This window comes from Haliaeetus leucocephalus, unplaced genomic scaffold, assembly GCF_000737465.1.
Source record: "Haliaeetus leucocephalus isolate CR32 unplaced genomic scaffold, Haliaeetus_leucocephalus-4.0 Scaffold210, whole genome shotgun sequence".
NCBI lineage: Eukaryota > Metazoa > Chordata > Aves > Accipitriformes > Accipitridae > Haliaeetus > Haliaeetus leucocephalus.
In genome coordinates, this window is record NW_010972646.1 from 431,335 (window position 1) to 448,476 (window position 17,142).

At 44.7% G+C, this 17,142-nt stretch overlaps 1 protein-coding gene across 4 annotated transcripts in view; it reads left to right on the plus strand.

Annotated features, from left to right (window-relative positions):
• Positions 1 to 17,142, plus strand: part of ZBTB5 (zinc finger and BTB domain containing 5) — a 21,019-nt gene extending 3,877 nt beyond the window's left edge. Inside the window, exons 1-3 of one of the 4 annotated variants that reach the window (XM_010566419.1) lie at positions 2,176 to 3,726; positions 7,674 to 8,047; positions 13,190 to 17,142. In XM_010566419.1, coding sequence (XP_010564721.1) covers positions 8,046 to 8,047; positions 13,190 to 15,218 — 2,031 coding nt within the window. In that variant the 5' untranslated portion in view covers positions 2,176 to 3,726; positions 7,674 to 8,045 and the 3' untranslated portion in view covers positions 15,219 to 17,142. Of the gene's footprint in view, positions 1 to 2,175; positions 3,727 to 7,673; positions 8,048 to 10,257; positions 13,070 to 13,189 lie in introns of those variants that run through there. The other 3 variants (XM_010566421.1, XM_010566418.1, XM_010566422.1) reach the window with 3 other exon arrangements.

Below are 17,142 nucleotides of genomic sequence, written 5' to 3' on the forward strand. Positions count from 1 at the left end.
GGCGGGGGCGCGCGGGGCGGCGGTGGGTGACGTGTGCGGGCGGGGGGCGGGGCGGAGAGCTCCGGGTCGTCCGCCCCTTCCCCGGTGTCCGCCGCGGGTGACCCCTCCGGGTTATTTGGAAGCCCCACGGGAAGAGGGAGGAGCGGGCGTGGAAGGTGGTGAGGGGCGGGTGGGGAACCGGTCACGGTCCCGGTGCCTGCGGGGAGAGTGCGGTCGTCGGAGTTTTGCCGGTGGGGAGGGGATGGAGATCGGTACCGGCGGCGTGGAGGACTGCGGCTGGCCGGGGAACGCGGTTCTGTTGCGCTCGAGAAGAAGCCGTGGGGCGGAACGCGGTCCCCGTCCTCGGTGGGGGTTTCCATCCACTGGGGAAACTCGACGTTTCCGTGGGCCTGTGGGGACGCGGAGCCCCCTGCGGCAGTTCTTCCTGCCGGGGTCCGGTGGAATGAAGCGGGCGCTTGGCCTCTGCCCCGGGACCGCTGGAAGAGCGTTTGGTTCCAACCTGGGCAAGACGGACGAAGGCGCGTTGCCGAGCGCGAGAGGCTGCTTGTGACCTGGAGGGCCTTTTCGTTGGGCGTGCGGCGATGTCTCTGTAAGACACAAAACTAAAACACGTGGATGCGTTTTTAACTACTGATGATGGAAGGGCGAGGCGTAGATGCTATCTTGAATTTTGAGGGGGACGTAAAACTTGGATATTCCAGGCAATGTAAAAAAGAAAAAAAGGCATGACTCCATTCTTCAGGACAGTACCTTTCAGTGCATTCAGGAATGAGCACGGGAACAACAGCCTTTCCTGTCAGTTACTTTAACGTTCTGGAATTTTCAGAGAAACATACCTTCAGGTGACAAGTTATAAATTAGGTTTTACTTTCTCGTACTTGGTGTAACTATTGAGTCGTAGTTCATCTTGTGGAGGACAGCATAAAGGTGAAGAGGTGTTACATGTACTGTTGGTGTACAAAAGTTGCATGCACACCAGCTGCTTCTGTGGAATGTATGTGGTATCTCTGTGCTATTGACCTCGCTAGCTGCTGGTTTTTCTTATGGTCGTGCTAACGAAGGCAAACTCTGCTGTAAACCCATGTTATAAAGAAAAGGTAGTCCTGGAGCGGTGTCTGTGTGAAAACAGAGAAGGAAGTTACCATCTTTGAACTGAAAAAAGCTGATTAATTTCTTCCTCCACCTTTCAAAAATTACTCAGAAGGACTTCAGTTAATTCAGCATAATACATTCAAATAATGTAAATTGTTACCTTCTACTGTGACTTTTAAACAGTAATTAAGGCAACGTGTTCTTTTTAATTCTTCATTAATACATGCTTCTATTGGGTTTCGTGGTGAGGCTTTGGTAGCGGGGGCCTGCAGGGGTGGCTTCTGTGAGAAGATATCAGAAGCTGCCCCATATCAGATGGAGCCTGTTTCAGCCAGCTCCAGGATGGACCCACCGTTGGCCAAGGCCGAGCCAGTCAGCAACGGTGATAGCACCTTTCTGATAACATACTTAAGAAAGGGTAGAAAACACTGTGCAACAGCAGCTGGGAGAGAGGAGTGAGAAAATGTGAGAGAAACAGCTCTGCAGACCCCCAGGTTAGTGAAGAAGGAGGGTGGGGGGGTGCTGCAGGCACCGGAGCAGAGATTCCCCTGCAGCCCATGGGGAAGACCACAGCGAGGCAGGCTGTCCCCCTGCAGCCCATGGAGGTCCATGCTGGAGCAGGTGGATGTGCCCTGGAGGAAGCTGCAGCCTGTGGAGAGCCCATGCTGGAGCAGGCTGCTGGCAGGACCTGCAGCCCCATGGAGAGAGGAGCCCACACTGGAGCAGGTTTGCTGGCAGGACTTGTGACCCCATGGGGAACCCACGCTGGAGCATTGTGTTCCTGAAGGACTGCACCCCGTGGAAAGGACCCACACTGGAGCAGTTCGTGAAGAACTGCAGCCCATGGGAAGGACCCATGTTGGAGAAGTTCGTGAAGGACTGTCTCCAGTGGGAGGGACCCCATGCTGGAGCAGGGGAAGGGTGTGAGGAGGAAGGAGCAGCAGAGGGGAATTGTTATGAACTGACTGCAACCTCCGTTGTCTTATCCCCCTGTGCTGCTTGGGGACAGGAGGTAGAAGAGTTGGGAGTGAAGTTGAGCTGGGGGAGAAGGAAGAGGGGTGGGGGGGAAGGTGTTTTCAGTTTTATTGTTCGTTCTTTCTATCCTATTCTGTTATTTATTGGCAGTAAATTAAATTAATTTGCCCCAAGTCGAGTGTTTCGGATGGTGGTTGGTGAATGATCTCCCTGTCCTTTCTTCAGCCCACAAGCTTTTCATCTTACTTTCTCCCCCACCTTGCTGAGGAGCGGGGGTGAGAGAGCAGCTGGGTGGCTGTCTGATCAACCCACCACAATGCCAAAATAGACAGAACTGTGCAGTACATCCATGTAGATTTTTTTCCCTTCTGAGGGTAAAATAATGTTAGAAGATGAGTTTTTGAAATGAGTTTTGGAAGATCAGAAGCAGACAATTCAGCAGTTTTCATTTGAAATACAGTAGTAATCTGCTGAATCAGTTATGTGGACATAATTATTTGCTTAGGCTGAAGATGTGTAATACTAATAATCCATTGTGGTGGTGGTGGTGTTGCTTCAATCTAAACCATTTCCTGGCAAAAGTAGATTTATTCATTATGCAGTTAACCCGAGTTTCACTGGGGTTAAAAGCTTAGGCAAAGGAATCACCAAGGAAGGTGGTTGGATGGCATTGTTTAAAATTCTTGAATCTCTGGTAAACAGTGAAGTTGAGCTAGATTTAGAAATGATTGCCATATTGAGCAAGAAGACATCATGCTGGCACCAAGCTGTCTGTGCTTGCCCTTTCCATGGGATCCTTGCCTGTAGACCTTTGGTTCTGAGTGGTGTTTGTAGTTTGATTCATGACCTGGGGGTGATGGTAGGCAGGAGAAGCTGGCAACTGAGTTTCCTTTACAGCATTGGACATTCTTGTTGAAGGACGATGGCAGTGACAGAGACTGCTGTGGTACCATGAACCTCAGGAGAGGTTTTCTGAACTGGTAACGTTAACTGTGAGTTCAGATCAATCCTCCTTGATGGCAGTTTGTCTTCCCATGCCCTTAAATGGCTTTACTGCCAGTTCTGTATAGCAGCATTCTCTGCTTTTCCCTTTGTAAATAAATCACATAGTGATACTGCCCAAACAGCTTTCCTCAGGTATTTCACTGTGCAATGCCTAAAAAACTGTTGTGCTCATGGGAACAGCTGTTTTCTCCTATCTAGATGCAGTTTTATAGCTTCCTAAGATCAAGAATAGAATCCATGATCTTCTTTTCCTGTTTCCTAGTGATACCAAGAAAACACTATGCTTTTGTAAGTTGACCAGAAAAGCATAGTCAACCCTTCTGAGAGAGACTGACGCCTGTGAAAGCTATGGTACTGACCTTCATGCCCAAACAATGAAGGGGTTAGCCAGGAATTACAAGGCAACAGTGTTCAGTCTGTTCAGAATATGCAGCAGTACAGGTGTGTTAAACAGTAGAATCACAACAAAGAACCCCCCTGGTGACAAGCTGAGATGGCACATCAAAATGCAGGAGTGTCACATTTCAGTCTCCTCCTGCGTGTCTTCCTCTGAAGTATCACACTGTGCTGCAGGATCCAACCGAGAGATGAATCACAGGGCTGGGAGGAGCTGAGGTGGAAACGTCAGGAAGCAGGAGGATGGCCATGTCACAGGTAGTATCTGTTTCTTCACATAACTAAGAGTGTCTAGGAAAAACCTAGCCTTTTTCTTGGGGAAGCTTTTTGTTGCTCCTTTCAAAGATGCTCTTTGCAGTTGGCAGGCTGTGCTGTTACTGTTTGTTAATGAGTTGGTGTTGCCATGGGTTGGATTGTCTATTATGCGGTACCTTTCAGATGATCAGAAAATACTAAGCCATATCCTAATCTGTTACTCTTCTCTGGAAGGCTGATGCAACCAGCAGCAGTGTCTGCAGTGCACTTTATCTTTTCTGATTCTTAGGCAAGTTGTAATTCATCTTCGCTGACAACAGGAAGATAAACTGTGTGAGTTGAACTGTATATAAAACCTGGCTAAGGAAACACCTCAAATCAGATGTTGTAAGCTCAACTGTCAGTCATGAAAGTCACACACACACACACACACAAAATGCCTTTCATGGCTGGCACTCAATGTATTGTTGCATACACGAAAGTGATATAACACTGGAGTCTACTTCAGTTGCATGGGGCAAATCCAGAAATCATTTCAACTACTGTTAACTAAAATTCCATCATGTGCTAAGTTTGAAAACACTCTCAGAGCAGAGAACACACACCCTCCATGTTTCAAAGTGTTAAAACTTGCTGAAGATGTCAAAGTGAAGACTTCCATTTCGTCCTGCCTCTACCCTCCCACCGTCCTGCTGACTTGCTAAAAAACCAACAAAACTGGTAGTACAAAGTGTTTTCTAAAATAACACTTGTATAACTGACTCCTATCTAGATTTATGTTTGTGTTTCAGGCTTCAGGGGAGCTTTTTATGAGATGTATTATTTCAAGCACAATGGTTAAGCACAGTACAAGTGTATTACAATCTTTTGTAAAATGTAATTTAAGCTAAAAGGCAAACAGTTATTAATCTTACATTGGCACACTTTCAAGTTTTGGCTATATGCCAGGGATTCCTGCAGACTTGGTACCTAGAATATAAAATGCATTTAAATACAGATTGTTGGGAGTGGGGTTTGAGGTGCAAGTAATAAATTGTCCTTCATTTATCTGATAAGGAAAAAAGCAAGTACCTACTCTAAAGTTTTCAGTAGTGTATTGGTATGTGAGATTTATTCTGATACTGTTCTGTTAAATGATGTAGTTGAGGCAGCTTTTGTTGTTGGTTTTAGTAACAAAATCAATTGCTTTGCAAAATTTTTAAAAGCTTCTTTAGGGGGAACTTGAGGTTGCTTTTTTTTTTTTTTGACTATGTATGTTTGCTTGACAGTGGCTCAGCATTGCAGTGTAATCTAAACTGTGTCCTTTATTATTGGACATAGTAATAAAATTTTACATAGATCATTATTCAGGTTCCTTATTTTTCACACTATTTTATAGTGAGTTAACTTTAACTTTTTTTCAGAGAAGCAAGAGAAAAGTTTTTGATTCTGCAGTAGTTTCAGTGCCAGTGTACTTGCTTTGTCCCATCTTGCTGCTGCTTAAGTATTAGAGCAGAGGGATTTGATGGCAAAAGGGGCTGTAAGTCTACATAATATTACCAATGGTAATCATTCAAGAAATAGAAAGAAACCGTATGAAGAAATTATTACCATTACGAGTAGTAGAAATATGTGCTAATAAAACCTGAATTCCTATGGAAAAATCCATAGTGTCCCTTCTCCTGCTACGTGATTGTTACCAGCTGTCCCTTGTGTTTCCTACCTGCCTGGCTGCATAGATGGCTGCATGAATGCCTCATTTGTAGCTGAATGGCCAGCTGGCTTGTTTTGGTTTTGGGTGTTTTGTGCTGTTTAAGAGAATAAGGGAATTAATTATGACTCTGTGAGAAGTAGTCCTTATAAATTTGGCTTCTTCTGTAACCAGACATGAACTTCAACAAAAAATGTGGGAATTCAGTATCTCATTTCCTTTTTGTTAAATTTGGTTGGAGTTGACGGAGACTGTGAGGTTAATAGCCAATGGGAAATTAATAAACTGGCTGTGTCATTGTAAATTGCAGGTCTTTTTTCCTAGAATTCCAAAACACTTGCACATCAACCTCCTGATTAGGTATTTTTAATCCTGATGCTTTCTTAATATGAAAGGCTTAGTTTAAGAAATTAAAGCCTTATCTTCATCCACATGTATGAGGAATATTTTACTATGTGGCGCTGTGAATGTTCGGTTATGTGATCAAGCTCCTCTGCACAGCCTCAAGGGAGCCTGGAGAGGCTATGGCAGGAGGGGGAGCCCAAACAGTACCCTGCGAAGCTGCTCCCAATCCTTTCCCTGGAGCAAGCCCATCACGGGCCCATCTCCGCAGCCCCAGAGGAGCACAGGGGCACAGGTGGGAACCCAAACCAAGGACCCCGAGAAAGCAGCACCCTCTCCAGGGCAGTCCCCCCAGAGCCTCTGCCCAGTGTCTTGTCATACTAAGGGTGTTGCTGCCCACAACGTGGGCTGCAGGGGAAAACCAGTTTGGGATCCCACAGGACTTCCTATGCGATGTTTAGGGGAGGAACCAAAAGTGGGGCAAAGGAGGAGTTTAGGGGATTTGGGGAGGAACAAGTGTTGAAATACAGAGCGGTAAGGGGATGAAAAGGGCTGGCTGCATGTAGGCAGTTGGCTGGTCACTGCGCTTGCCTGGCCATGCCCTGCACCTGATCAGCGCTGTGTGTCCTGCTCCTTATTTAATTCCATTTCGGCTCTGTCCTGGGTGAGGGCTCTCTGGTTGGTGTGAGTGCAGCCACGGGGCACATTGGAGCAAGCCCGGGTGAGCGAAGATCAACTGCATGAGCTGGTGAAGTGACCTGGGAGCAAGGAGATCTGTGGGTCCTTAAGGGCAGCTCTGGTGTGAGAGTGCCTGTGTCTATAGGGGCAAGAACATGGCAGGGTCAGATGTGGGACCAGGGGAGTCCCAGTTGGCTCCGTGTACCTGTGACAGTCTGTACTAGCAACTGGAGCCAGGCTGTGGCCTCAGGGACTTGTAGGTCTGCAGACTGGGGATGGGGAGACTGGGACCCAGGGGACATACTGGGAGAGCCAGCTGCTGGAGGGGTCCGCCTTGTACGCCTGTACGCCTGTTCTTGCTGGTGGACTTCCATCTTGCCCGTCCAGAGAGGGGAGCAGGATGAGGCCTCTGGTGCTACCTGTGTTTGTGTGAGTGCTGAGTGTCATTGCATATATGTGTGCTCTGTGCACTGGTGCCTGCTGCGAATACATCTCCCACTCTCCTGCTGGGACATGGGGATGTTTAGCAGGAGCAGCATTGCCTCTCTTGGGCTGTTGGATCTGCACTGGTATGTTTTCCTCTAGCAGTGAAGAGGCAGGTTAAGTATTTAAATATCTACTGAGCACACTTTCTATTCAAAGGTTAATTATCTTTTTAAGTGTGTAATCAAAATGCTAGGGAGAAAATGCTTCCTTATTAATTTCTACTAAATCAATCTTACATTTAAAAAATCCATAGTTCTCCTAAAAGTCTTCTGAAAATACCAAAGAAAGCTGTAAAATTGAAAGTCAGAGAGGTAAGTGCATATAAAAGTACACCTCCAGTGACCTGTGGTTTAATGCCTTCCCCAGATAGAGGTGGCATCTGAATATTTAATAGCTCTCAATTGTTGTGTTTTTTTGATGAATCTATGTAATGGCTGTTGAATTCCTGTGTACTTGCCCACGGCAGGGAGTTCTATAGCTTTACTGCGTTATGTGAAGGAGTGTTTCTTTGATTCTGACCCTGCTGGTTTCATTTCATAGGCCTTGGTCCAGGGACATGTAGAACAGTTGTTTTCCAGTCAGGATTTCGTAGATAGTTTTTCATTGCTTGCCCTTAGAATTTTCCTGGCTCTGACTATTTGTATTTATAGTAAAACTACTTGTAGCTAAACAATTTGGTATAGTTTCTTTTCATTTGTGGTCATTTGTTTGATTATAAAGCTAAGCTGTTATCTTTCCTGCTGCTCTCCAAAAGGCTGCTGGACTCAATGTCTGCTGTTTGTACCACTGATGTCCCACTGACTGATTCTGATTCAGCGGAAGATTTCATCTAACATTCCCTGGGTCCCCAGGATGTGAACTGAAGCTGGCTGTGAGCCTCCTGAAGGCTGCAGAGACTGGCTACTGAAACCACTCGCTATTCAGTTGGGAGCATCACTGTCCATCATCCAAATAGGCATTCACACACCATGTGATGGGATGCCACCCATCAGATGCTGGAGATGTTGGGTCATTTGGTAGGGGAATGATGGGGATGTGCAGCCCACGGGTGGTTCAGGGGAGTCCTTATGGCCAGCTGTTGCTGAAAGGTGAGGTATCACTGAAGCAGGAGGGGAAGACAGACTGAATGTGTGTATCCAGAAATACACCACTCATATATTTTGGTATCGACTTAGATGCATTGCATGTATTTAGTAACCTGAAGTAGCTGATACGTCAACGAATGTGGTATGTGGGTAGTATGCAGTATATACAACTGAAATCGAGTTTTATAATTTTCAGTTGATCTTGTATGAGATCTCAGCTTCACTGTGGGGTCTGTATTTGTTCATTCTGGTTCAAGGACTTTAGCCCTTACGGTGTAGTAAAAGTTAAATACCAAGCCAAATTAATGTTACTTGAAGCAAAACTGGGGTTTGTCTTGTTCGAGGTGCATGAAGGATGCAATCACTTTTGGTGACTGTAAGCAAGGACTCTCTCTGAATTCTGAAATCCCAAATCATTGCTCAAAACAATGACTCTTGCCTGTTTTCTGTGGTTCAAATACATATTACTGCCTGGGCAGAAATACCTTGGACCATAGCTGTAACCCATCTTCCTTTCTGGAGTCCAGCTCAATCTTTTTACTGATGTGAGACCCTGTCCTCATGTTGTTTGGTGTTTTCCACCTCCAGTCTTCTCTGGGCATTGGCTCGAATGCGTTATTACATACCCTGCTGAAGCACACCACCTGCTGGGATTGGCTTGATAAAGGCAATGCATGAGCTCTCAAGTATTTTTTATCTTCTACAGTGTGTTTCCTAAAATGACCTAAAGCAGTGCACAGACTGGGAACTGTTGGGGTGCTTGTGAACAGCTTGCTTCTGACAACCCTTGAAGCTGGAGCAGTCTCTGTGCTTTCTGCAAAAAAGGTACAAGTGGAACAATTTTGTTCTTGGTTGCAGGTGGGGCACAACAAAGTGCTCCCATCTTAGCTGTAGGTGGTGGTACTAATGGTTCAGCACTGCTGCGTTTTGGAAAGTCACTGTAGTTAATACCAAGGTGTCGTCTAGTTCTGGTCCTCAGGGAAAGGAGATCCCTTGCCTCTCCTGGTGTGGTAGGTGCCTGGCATTTTCCAGGGTGTCTGCCAGTGGGCTGTAGTGTTTTATACTGTGCAGATTAACCCTGCATATAGCTGTAGAACTGTGAAATGGTTCCTTGGAGCTGTCACTCTTGACTGGGGAGTAAAGTGAAGAGAAAGTCGGCAAACATCTAGGCCCCCCAAGAGCACACTGATGCTATAGTGATGCTACTCTAAATGGAGCGAGGGTTTCTTTGTTGCTCTGGCAACTGTTGCCCCCCTGCCCCCATCTCCTCCCCCTCTCTCCAAATGCCCCCTAGATCCTGTGTTTTAGTCCCGTGAAGCTAAGGATAGAGCATTAACTCTGGTGTAACACTTGGCCCATCTCAGAGGCGAGCAAAAGAAGATAAATGAAGAATTGTTTGGCAATCCCCTCTCAACTTCCCAGAGATGCCTAGCTGGAGAGGAACTTACCTTACAGAGGAGATTGTCCCTGCACGGTGCTTTCTGGGACAAAGCAGGACATAAGTTTAACCAGGTGTGCCTGAGCAGAAAAGGCAAGACAGCGATGTAGCAGCACTGCTCACAAAGCAGCCTTGGCCTTTGCCACATTCCAGACACTTCTTGCTGGGACTTGTGGCTCTTGTCACAGGCTCCCCGTCTTCCTTTTGTCCCGCTGCCTGAGGTCAGTGAGTTTCAGGGTCCGCTCCTTTGTTCCTCCCTCCTCCTACAACCACCAGGAAGCATCTCCTCACTTCTCCTTGTGTTATACTTCTCTTGGAGAAAATGTGTAGAAATAAAAACTGTGCAATTCCAAAGTTTGTCTTGTTTAACATTTTTTTTGTTTGAAAATGTCATCTTATTTTTACTGTAAAATAGACATTCTTAGTGAAAGATAAATAAAATCACCTATCATCTGTATTTCTATTACTTATTTTAAAAAGGGTCAAAATCAAATTCTTCTGTTTTATTACATAACTTCATTTATGGAGATAAGGAGGACTGTGACACAGTACTCAAATCTCATTACGGTGCTTATTTCAGGCATTCAGGAATTGTAGCCTTAGTGCTGCCAAATTAGGGGATTTTTGAATGCTGCCAATAAGCCTGGACCATTGCTGGAAGGCATGAAGTGTAATTTGTTTATTTCTTTTTTTTTAAAATACGCAGGAACCAATTATGGTTGGAGGCCACAGATTTTTGCCAGCAGAATTTTTGGCTTTTCAGCATTTAGGTAAAACTGTGGTTCTTTGCCAGCCTGTATCCTTTGGAGAGGGGCAAGGTTCTTTGTCCACGGACTAGGTGGTAAAATCTTCCTCCAGCAAAGACCTGCAAAGTGTATGTCATGTGCCTTAGAGAAGGAGGAGGTGGGTGAATGCCAGCTGCCTCTTGGCTGGAGAATAGCAGCTGCTCTTAGATTAGCTCCAGCCTGGCAGCTGAGGCAGGCAGGGGCTGTTTACTGAGATTTTTTTTGTGACCTAATGGTTTTAGTCTTTGTGCTTTTATGTTAGTTTGCCACCTCTTCTGGCATGAATTTGGATCTCTTTGCCTACTGTACTACCAATTCCTTTTCTTTTATGTCGCCCGATGTTAGTCCAAGTGCAGCAAAAGCCGCAGATTTGAGCAGGTCCATTTGTTTGTCCAGGTTGCCCCTAAGGGATTTCATAAGCCTGGGAATCAGAAAACGGTAGCTGTTCATCACACAGTAGTGTCCATAGTAGCCTCAAAACAGGCTAAAAACTGAGAGCATCTGCATCTAGGGCCTCCCTACCCTGTAGCTGTCTGTAGTCTCCCTGACAATGCAGAACTTTGTTATTTAATGACAAGAATAATTGTGTTATAGAACACAATTACTCTGCCCATCCCTTCTGTAACTATTGGAGACACTGGCAAGTTTGACTGATGAGACTACTATTTTAAGTCCAACGTGGTTTATAGCTGTGGGCCTCATAGAAAAGGCAGGCGTAGGTTTGTGCCCTCGCTGGATGGAGAACCCACCATGTGTTCAGCTCGTGCTTGTTCTGCTCTGCCAGTGGATGCTACGACTGGGAAACCTCGCTCAGCCCCAGGCCCAGCCTGAGCTTCCTCTGGGATCTGGGGGGATTTGGTCTGATGGGGTGCGGAGTGGGAGCAAGCAGGGTTATTGCGCAGGGAGCGAGGGCACACAGAGCATGTGTTAACTTCATTTCCTAATGAGAAACCTAATCTTATGCTGCTTGCCGAATGGCTCCTGAACTAATTCAAAAGAAGTGTATTCTTTATAAAAGAGAATCGAGAACCCTTCCACTTTCCCTTGACATGTTAATGGTGATAATCCAAGACTGGGGAACATTGCAGATGTACTTTCCTAGTTTAAGCTGAGCCGCTGCCGGAAGCCCACAGATCTTTATAATTCTACAGCTGCCTGCTTACTACGTATGTGTAAGTGTGTAAATCCATCAGTGATCTTCTGTGTATTGTTTGGCTTTTTGACCTTTACCAGCATGGTTTTACAGCAGTGTGTGTCTTGAAGATGGTAGTCCCCAGTCTGCCCTGCCTCCCTTACTGCCTCCTGCCTTGCAGCAAAGGAGAGCACAGAGCTCTGAGCTGCTGCAGGCTGAGGGAGCTTTTGTGGCCACGTGCCACTGTTCCTCCATGCCTGCGATCTCAGGAGTTGCTCTTTGCATATGTGAGGTTTTGCTTTTTCTGCCGATCCTTCCAAGTAAATAGTTAATCTCTGTCCATCCAGGTGAACAACATTCCAAAGCAATTAACAATCTACATCAACAGCTGTACCCATTTTCCTCTGAATGAATGGGTATTCTTGGCAGCTGCTGTGTCTGGCCTGAGCATACCTTCTGAGCAAAGTCATTGCATAAAGTGAGACACCTGCGAAGAGTTTGAAATACAAACGTTATTTCTGAGCAAACTTTACTGGTCAAACGTGACTATGGGAAGCTTTGTATGCAACTTACTCATATAGCTTGTGACTGTGCACATATGCAAAATGCAGCATATGGTTTGCTCACAATGTTTGTGCATTTGAGGACAGAATTTCTAAATCGGCAGACTCATATTTGATCCCTCTTCAAAAGTATAATTCTTTCTGTGTGACCTTTTATTTTAGCTGCTTTACAGTCTTCATGCGTCACATGATACTGTGGTACTGCTATTGAAAAATAAACGTGAACACAAAAATGTGTGTGTATGTCCTATACATGCAATCTTTCTGTTCCCCAAATCTTATACTTTTTGATTTGTCATGAGAAAAAATAGATATATCACCAAAAGTCACCTATTTAGTCTTTAGGTGAGTCTACTAAGATTTTACTTAGATTATGTTAATGAAAATTTAAGAAGAAAACACCCCTGAGTTTGTCTAGTTGTCTTGTTGAGTAGTGCACCATTTTGTCAAAAGCTTCCTATAACTTCCTTATGGACCAAGAAGGTTTATAAGGAATAGCAAGCAGAGAGATGGCTCTTATAGTTGGCAAACTTTTCTATCTTACTACCATTTTATTTATTTTGTGCAAAAAACAGAAGACTTTCAGTACATCCCAGCTGATAAACTATAGTGAATAAGAAAACTGTATTGCAATTCTGATAGCTAAAGGTGGCAGCTTGAGACAAGAGCTGACCACTTGTTCCAGTGCAGAAGCGTCTCCCTTCTTTTCCATTAACTCTTTTCTGTGTTTCTATGTTGAAAGCAGATACTCGAATGACAGTTCTGCACAGTAGCTCAGAAACTGTGCAGAAAGTCATTTGCAGAAGGTGAAGCTGGATTAAATGAGATGAGAATTAAAGTTCAGACTTTTCAGTGGGAGGTTATCTAGTAACGTGAGCAATTTATCAAAGGTTGCAGTAGATTATTCACAGTTAGATTTTTTTAAAAACCAGGATTAAATGTTCTACTAAAGAGTGTGTTTGAGTTTGGACAGGAGCTAACAGAGGTGAAATGACCTGCGTTATTCAGTTTGCAGCAGAGCTGCCTGTGACACATCTGATGCTGAGGTGGCTGTTACACTAGGTCAGCTCCATGGCAGAACCTGTATTTTCTTCCACATCCTGCTCTGCAAGATTGCCAGCTTTGATACAGTACCAATGTGGCAGTGGTAGATTAAGATCAGTTATTGTTCATCTGTCATCTTTCATTTTTAGACCTGGTTTTGCTTTGGTCTGACCAGGACTTCAGCCATTTTTAATATTATAGTTTCTTCTGTTTTGTTTTGTAGGATCATGGATTTTCCAGGACACTTTGAGCAAATCTTTCAGCAGCTCAACTACCAGAGGCTTCATGGCCAGCTTTGTGACTGTGTCATTGTGGTGGGAAACAGGCATTTCAAAGCCCATCGCTCTGTTTTGGCAGCATGTAGCACACATTTCCGAGCTCTATTTACTGTAGCGGAAGGAGATCAGACTATGAATATGATTCAGCTGGACAGTGAAGTGGTGACAGCAGAAGCTTTTGCTGCTCTGATAGACATGATGTATACTTCCACACTAATGCTTGGGGAGAGCAATGTTATGGATGTCTTGCTGGCTGCTTCTCACTTGCATTTGAACTCTGTTGTTAAAGCCTGCAAACACTACCTTACTACCAGGACGCTGCCGATGTCTCCACCGAGTGATAGAGTTCAAGAGCAAAATGCACGCATGCAGAGGTCTTTCATGCTCCAGCAGCTTGGACTGAGCATCGTGAGCTCTGCCTTAAATTCCACTCAGAACACAGAGGAACAACCAAATACTATGAGCTCCTCGATGAGAAGTAACATTGAGCAGCGCACTACTTTTCCTATCCGTCGTCTCCACAAACGTAAACAGTCTTCTGAAGATCGGGCCAGACAGCGCATCAGGCCTACCATGGATGAGTCTGTTTCTGATGTGGCTGCAGAGAGCGGGCAGTCAGTAGTTCATTCACGGGAAGATTTCTTCTCGCCAGATTCACTGAAGATTGTGGACAACTCTAAGGCCGATGCTGTTGCTGATAACCAGGAGGATAATACTATTATGTTTGATCAGTCTTTCAGTGCTCAGGAAGATGCTCAAGTGCCCAGCCAGTCTGACAACAGCGGAGGAAACATTTCACAAATGTCCATGGCATCACAGGCAACGCAGGTGGAAACCAGCTTTGACCAGGATGCTGCTTCTGAGAAGAACAACTTCCCATGTGAGAATCCAGAGGTCAGTCTGAATGAAAAAGAGCACATGAGGGTGGTGGTGAAGTCTGAACCCTTGAGTTCTCCAGAGCCTCAAGACGAGGTGAGCGATGTCACTTCCCAAGCGGAGGGCAGCGAGTCTGTTGAAGTGGAAGGAGGAGTAGTGAGTGCAGAGAAGATAGAACTGAGTCCCGAGAGCAGTGATCGTAGCTTTTCTGACCCACAGTCCAGCACTGATAGGGTGGGAGACATCCATATTATGGAGGTGTCAAATAACCTGGAACACAAATCTACTTTCAGTATCTCAAATTTTCTAAATAAAAGCAGAGGTGGTGGTTTCGGTGCTAGTCAAAACAGTGATGACAACATTCCAAATACCACCAGTGACTGCAGGATGGACAGTGATGCTTCTTATCTCATGAGTCCAGAGTCGGGGCCTGCTGGTGGCCATTCATCTGCCACCGTCTCTCATGTTGAGAATCCATTTAGTGAGCCTGCAGATTCTCATTTTGTTAGACCAATGCAGGACGTGATGGGTCTCCCCTGCGTACAGACTTCTGGGTATCGGGCAGCAGAACAGTTTGGCATGGATTTTCCACGGTCGGGCTTGGGCTTGCACTCCCTGTCAAGGGCAATGATGAGCTCAGTAAGAGGTGGAGCTAGCAGCTTTCCTGGCTACCGCCGCATAGCCCCCAAAATGCCTGTGGTGACCTCTGTCAGGAGCTCCCAGCTGCAAGATAACTCATCCAGTTCCCAGCTGATCATGAACGGGACCACTTCTTTTGAAAACGGGCATCCATCGCAACCTGGTCCGCCACAGCTGACAAGGGCATCTGCAGATGTCCTTTCAAAATGCAAGAAGGCCTTATCTGAGCACAACGTCTTGGTTGTAGAAGGCGCACGCAAGTATGCCTGCAAGATCTGCTGCAAGACATTTTTGACCTTGACAGACTGCAAGAAACACATCCGTGTCCACACGGGAGAAAAGCCTTACGCCTGCCTGAAGTGTGGCAAGCGGTTCAGCCAGTCCAGCCACCTGTATAAACACTCCAAGACAACCTGCCTGAGGTGGCAGAGCAGCAATCTGCCTAGCACTTTGCTTTAACCTTCTCCAGCCGGGGCCTGAAGGAGAATGCCAGTGCAGATGTCTAGCTCCCTGAAGCACCACAGGAACATGAACACTATTTTCTTCAAGGCTGCAGGCTCAGAGGCTGCTCTTGTTGGTCAGCGAACACTTACGTGTGATGGTGCCACACACACAAAAGTCTTGGTTCTGTCAATTGGGGATATTACTGTACCTACCTCACAGGGGTGTTGTGAGGCTTAAACAGCTGTAAGCGAAGTTGGAGATCCTCAGAAGTCGCACTGTAGCTGTGTGAAGTGTTACTATGATGTACGTTCAGGCCTTGGGCTGACGGGGATACAATCCCTAAAACTAAGCAGTTCCTTTGCAGGGCAGAGGGGTGAGAGCGTAGTTAGCTCATGAAGTAGCACGTTTCAAAAATGGGAAACTGAAGTGCAAATTTCCTCTTTTTTTTTTTCTAAAGTATTTTGTAAAAGTGAAAGCATTTAAATAAATGACCTGTAAAACAAGTTGCTGCATTATGTATGGACAGTAATGCAAGAGCTGTTTACTGTAACTAACACAGACTGCATATCTTTGAAAGAGAAAAACAACTTTGGGTGCACCTGTCTGACATAATAGTTTAAAACATGCTAATTATAAAAATAGTTTTAGGGTTATGAATGTATGTTTGGCTGTTTTGTAGTAAAGGACACTGTGTGATGAAGGTGCTTAAATTAAATCCAAGACAAGTAACTTTTGGACTGCCAGATGTATATATACTTTGAATACAGCAAGATCTGGATGTTTGACTGATTTTTTTTCTGTAGAAACTTGTATTAAGTGATAAGTGAAGTACTGTTTCTTGTTCGTGCTATTCTTAGCAGTATTTTAACCAATTTGTATCTCCTACGTTGAAATTCTATATACACAGAAGTCTGAAAAGAGCTTGTCTTTGTCTGCTTTGGTTTTTTGAAAGAGAGAGAGAATTTGTGATGGCTTTTTTTACTGCATAAGGTAGTCTCTTGCTGTTTCCAGATGCTGATAGTCAATCTGATCCCCATTGTTGCATAAGCATATTGTCCTTTTCTGACACTCTTATCTTCAGTCTTTAATTTCCTCCTCTGTACACTTACTTAATTTCCTTCACAACTATGGATTGTTCCTCAGATCAAACCAGCCAGGAGTGATCCTCATTTGCCATATTTATTTATGTCTCTCTATAAAATGTAGTTGTCAAATCCAGTCCTTCCACTTAAAGTAGTGTCATAAATGTACTTCTCCACATAAATTTAAAAAAATCTAGCATAAATTTAATTTTTAAAAATAGCACTGTACACTTTGTGTAGCAGAAAGTCAGTGATCGTTATTCTTGAAGTGAATCATGTAAATCTTGTTTTAATTTCCTTTTCTTTGATACCATTGTAACTAAGACTGTCTGCAGTCTCTTTTTCTTTGTTAAAGATGCACATGAACTAACTACTGGTGTTCAGCATATTAGGTTTCTAAATAAAATTTTGGAGCACTTCTAATAAATGTTGCTCTGCCATGTAGGAACTGGGTCAGAGCTACAGCATGTCCATTCTGCTCGGGAGAGACAGAGGATTTGCATTTCCTGCTGAGTCACAGAGCAACAGTTTTCCGTTAATATAAAAAAAATTTGCAAACCTTCCCCTCTTATTTTATTCTGTATAGCAAATGTATCCTATGTGATGATATTCAGAAGTTTTAACAGAGTTTGTGCTACCGAATAGTTAGCCTTCTTAAACATCTTGGACTTATATTCTGATAAACTGAAAATTAAAATACTAATCCACAGATCTGTAGGTCATTTAGCAGGATGAACTATCAAAACTGTTGAAGCACAGAAACCAAACAGTCATTGTCAGACCAAAGGAAACATGGAGATCTTTCTGTACTTTGCTTTATGTGAAACAGTAGTCCGCTAATGAAGAAACATGTCTTC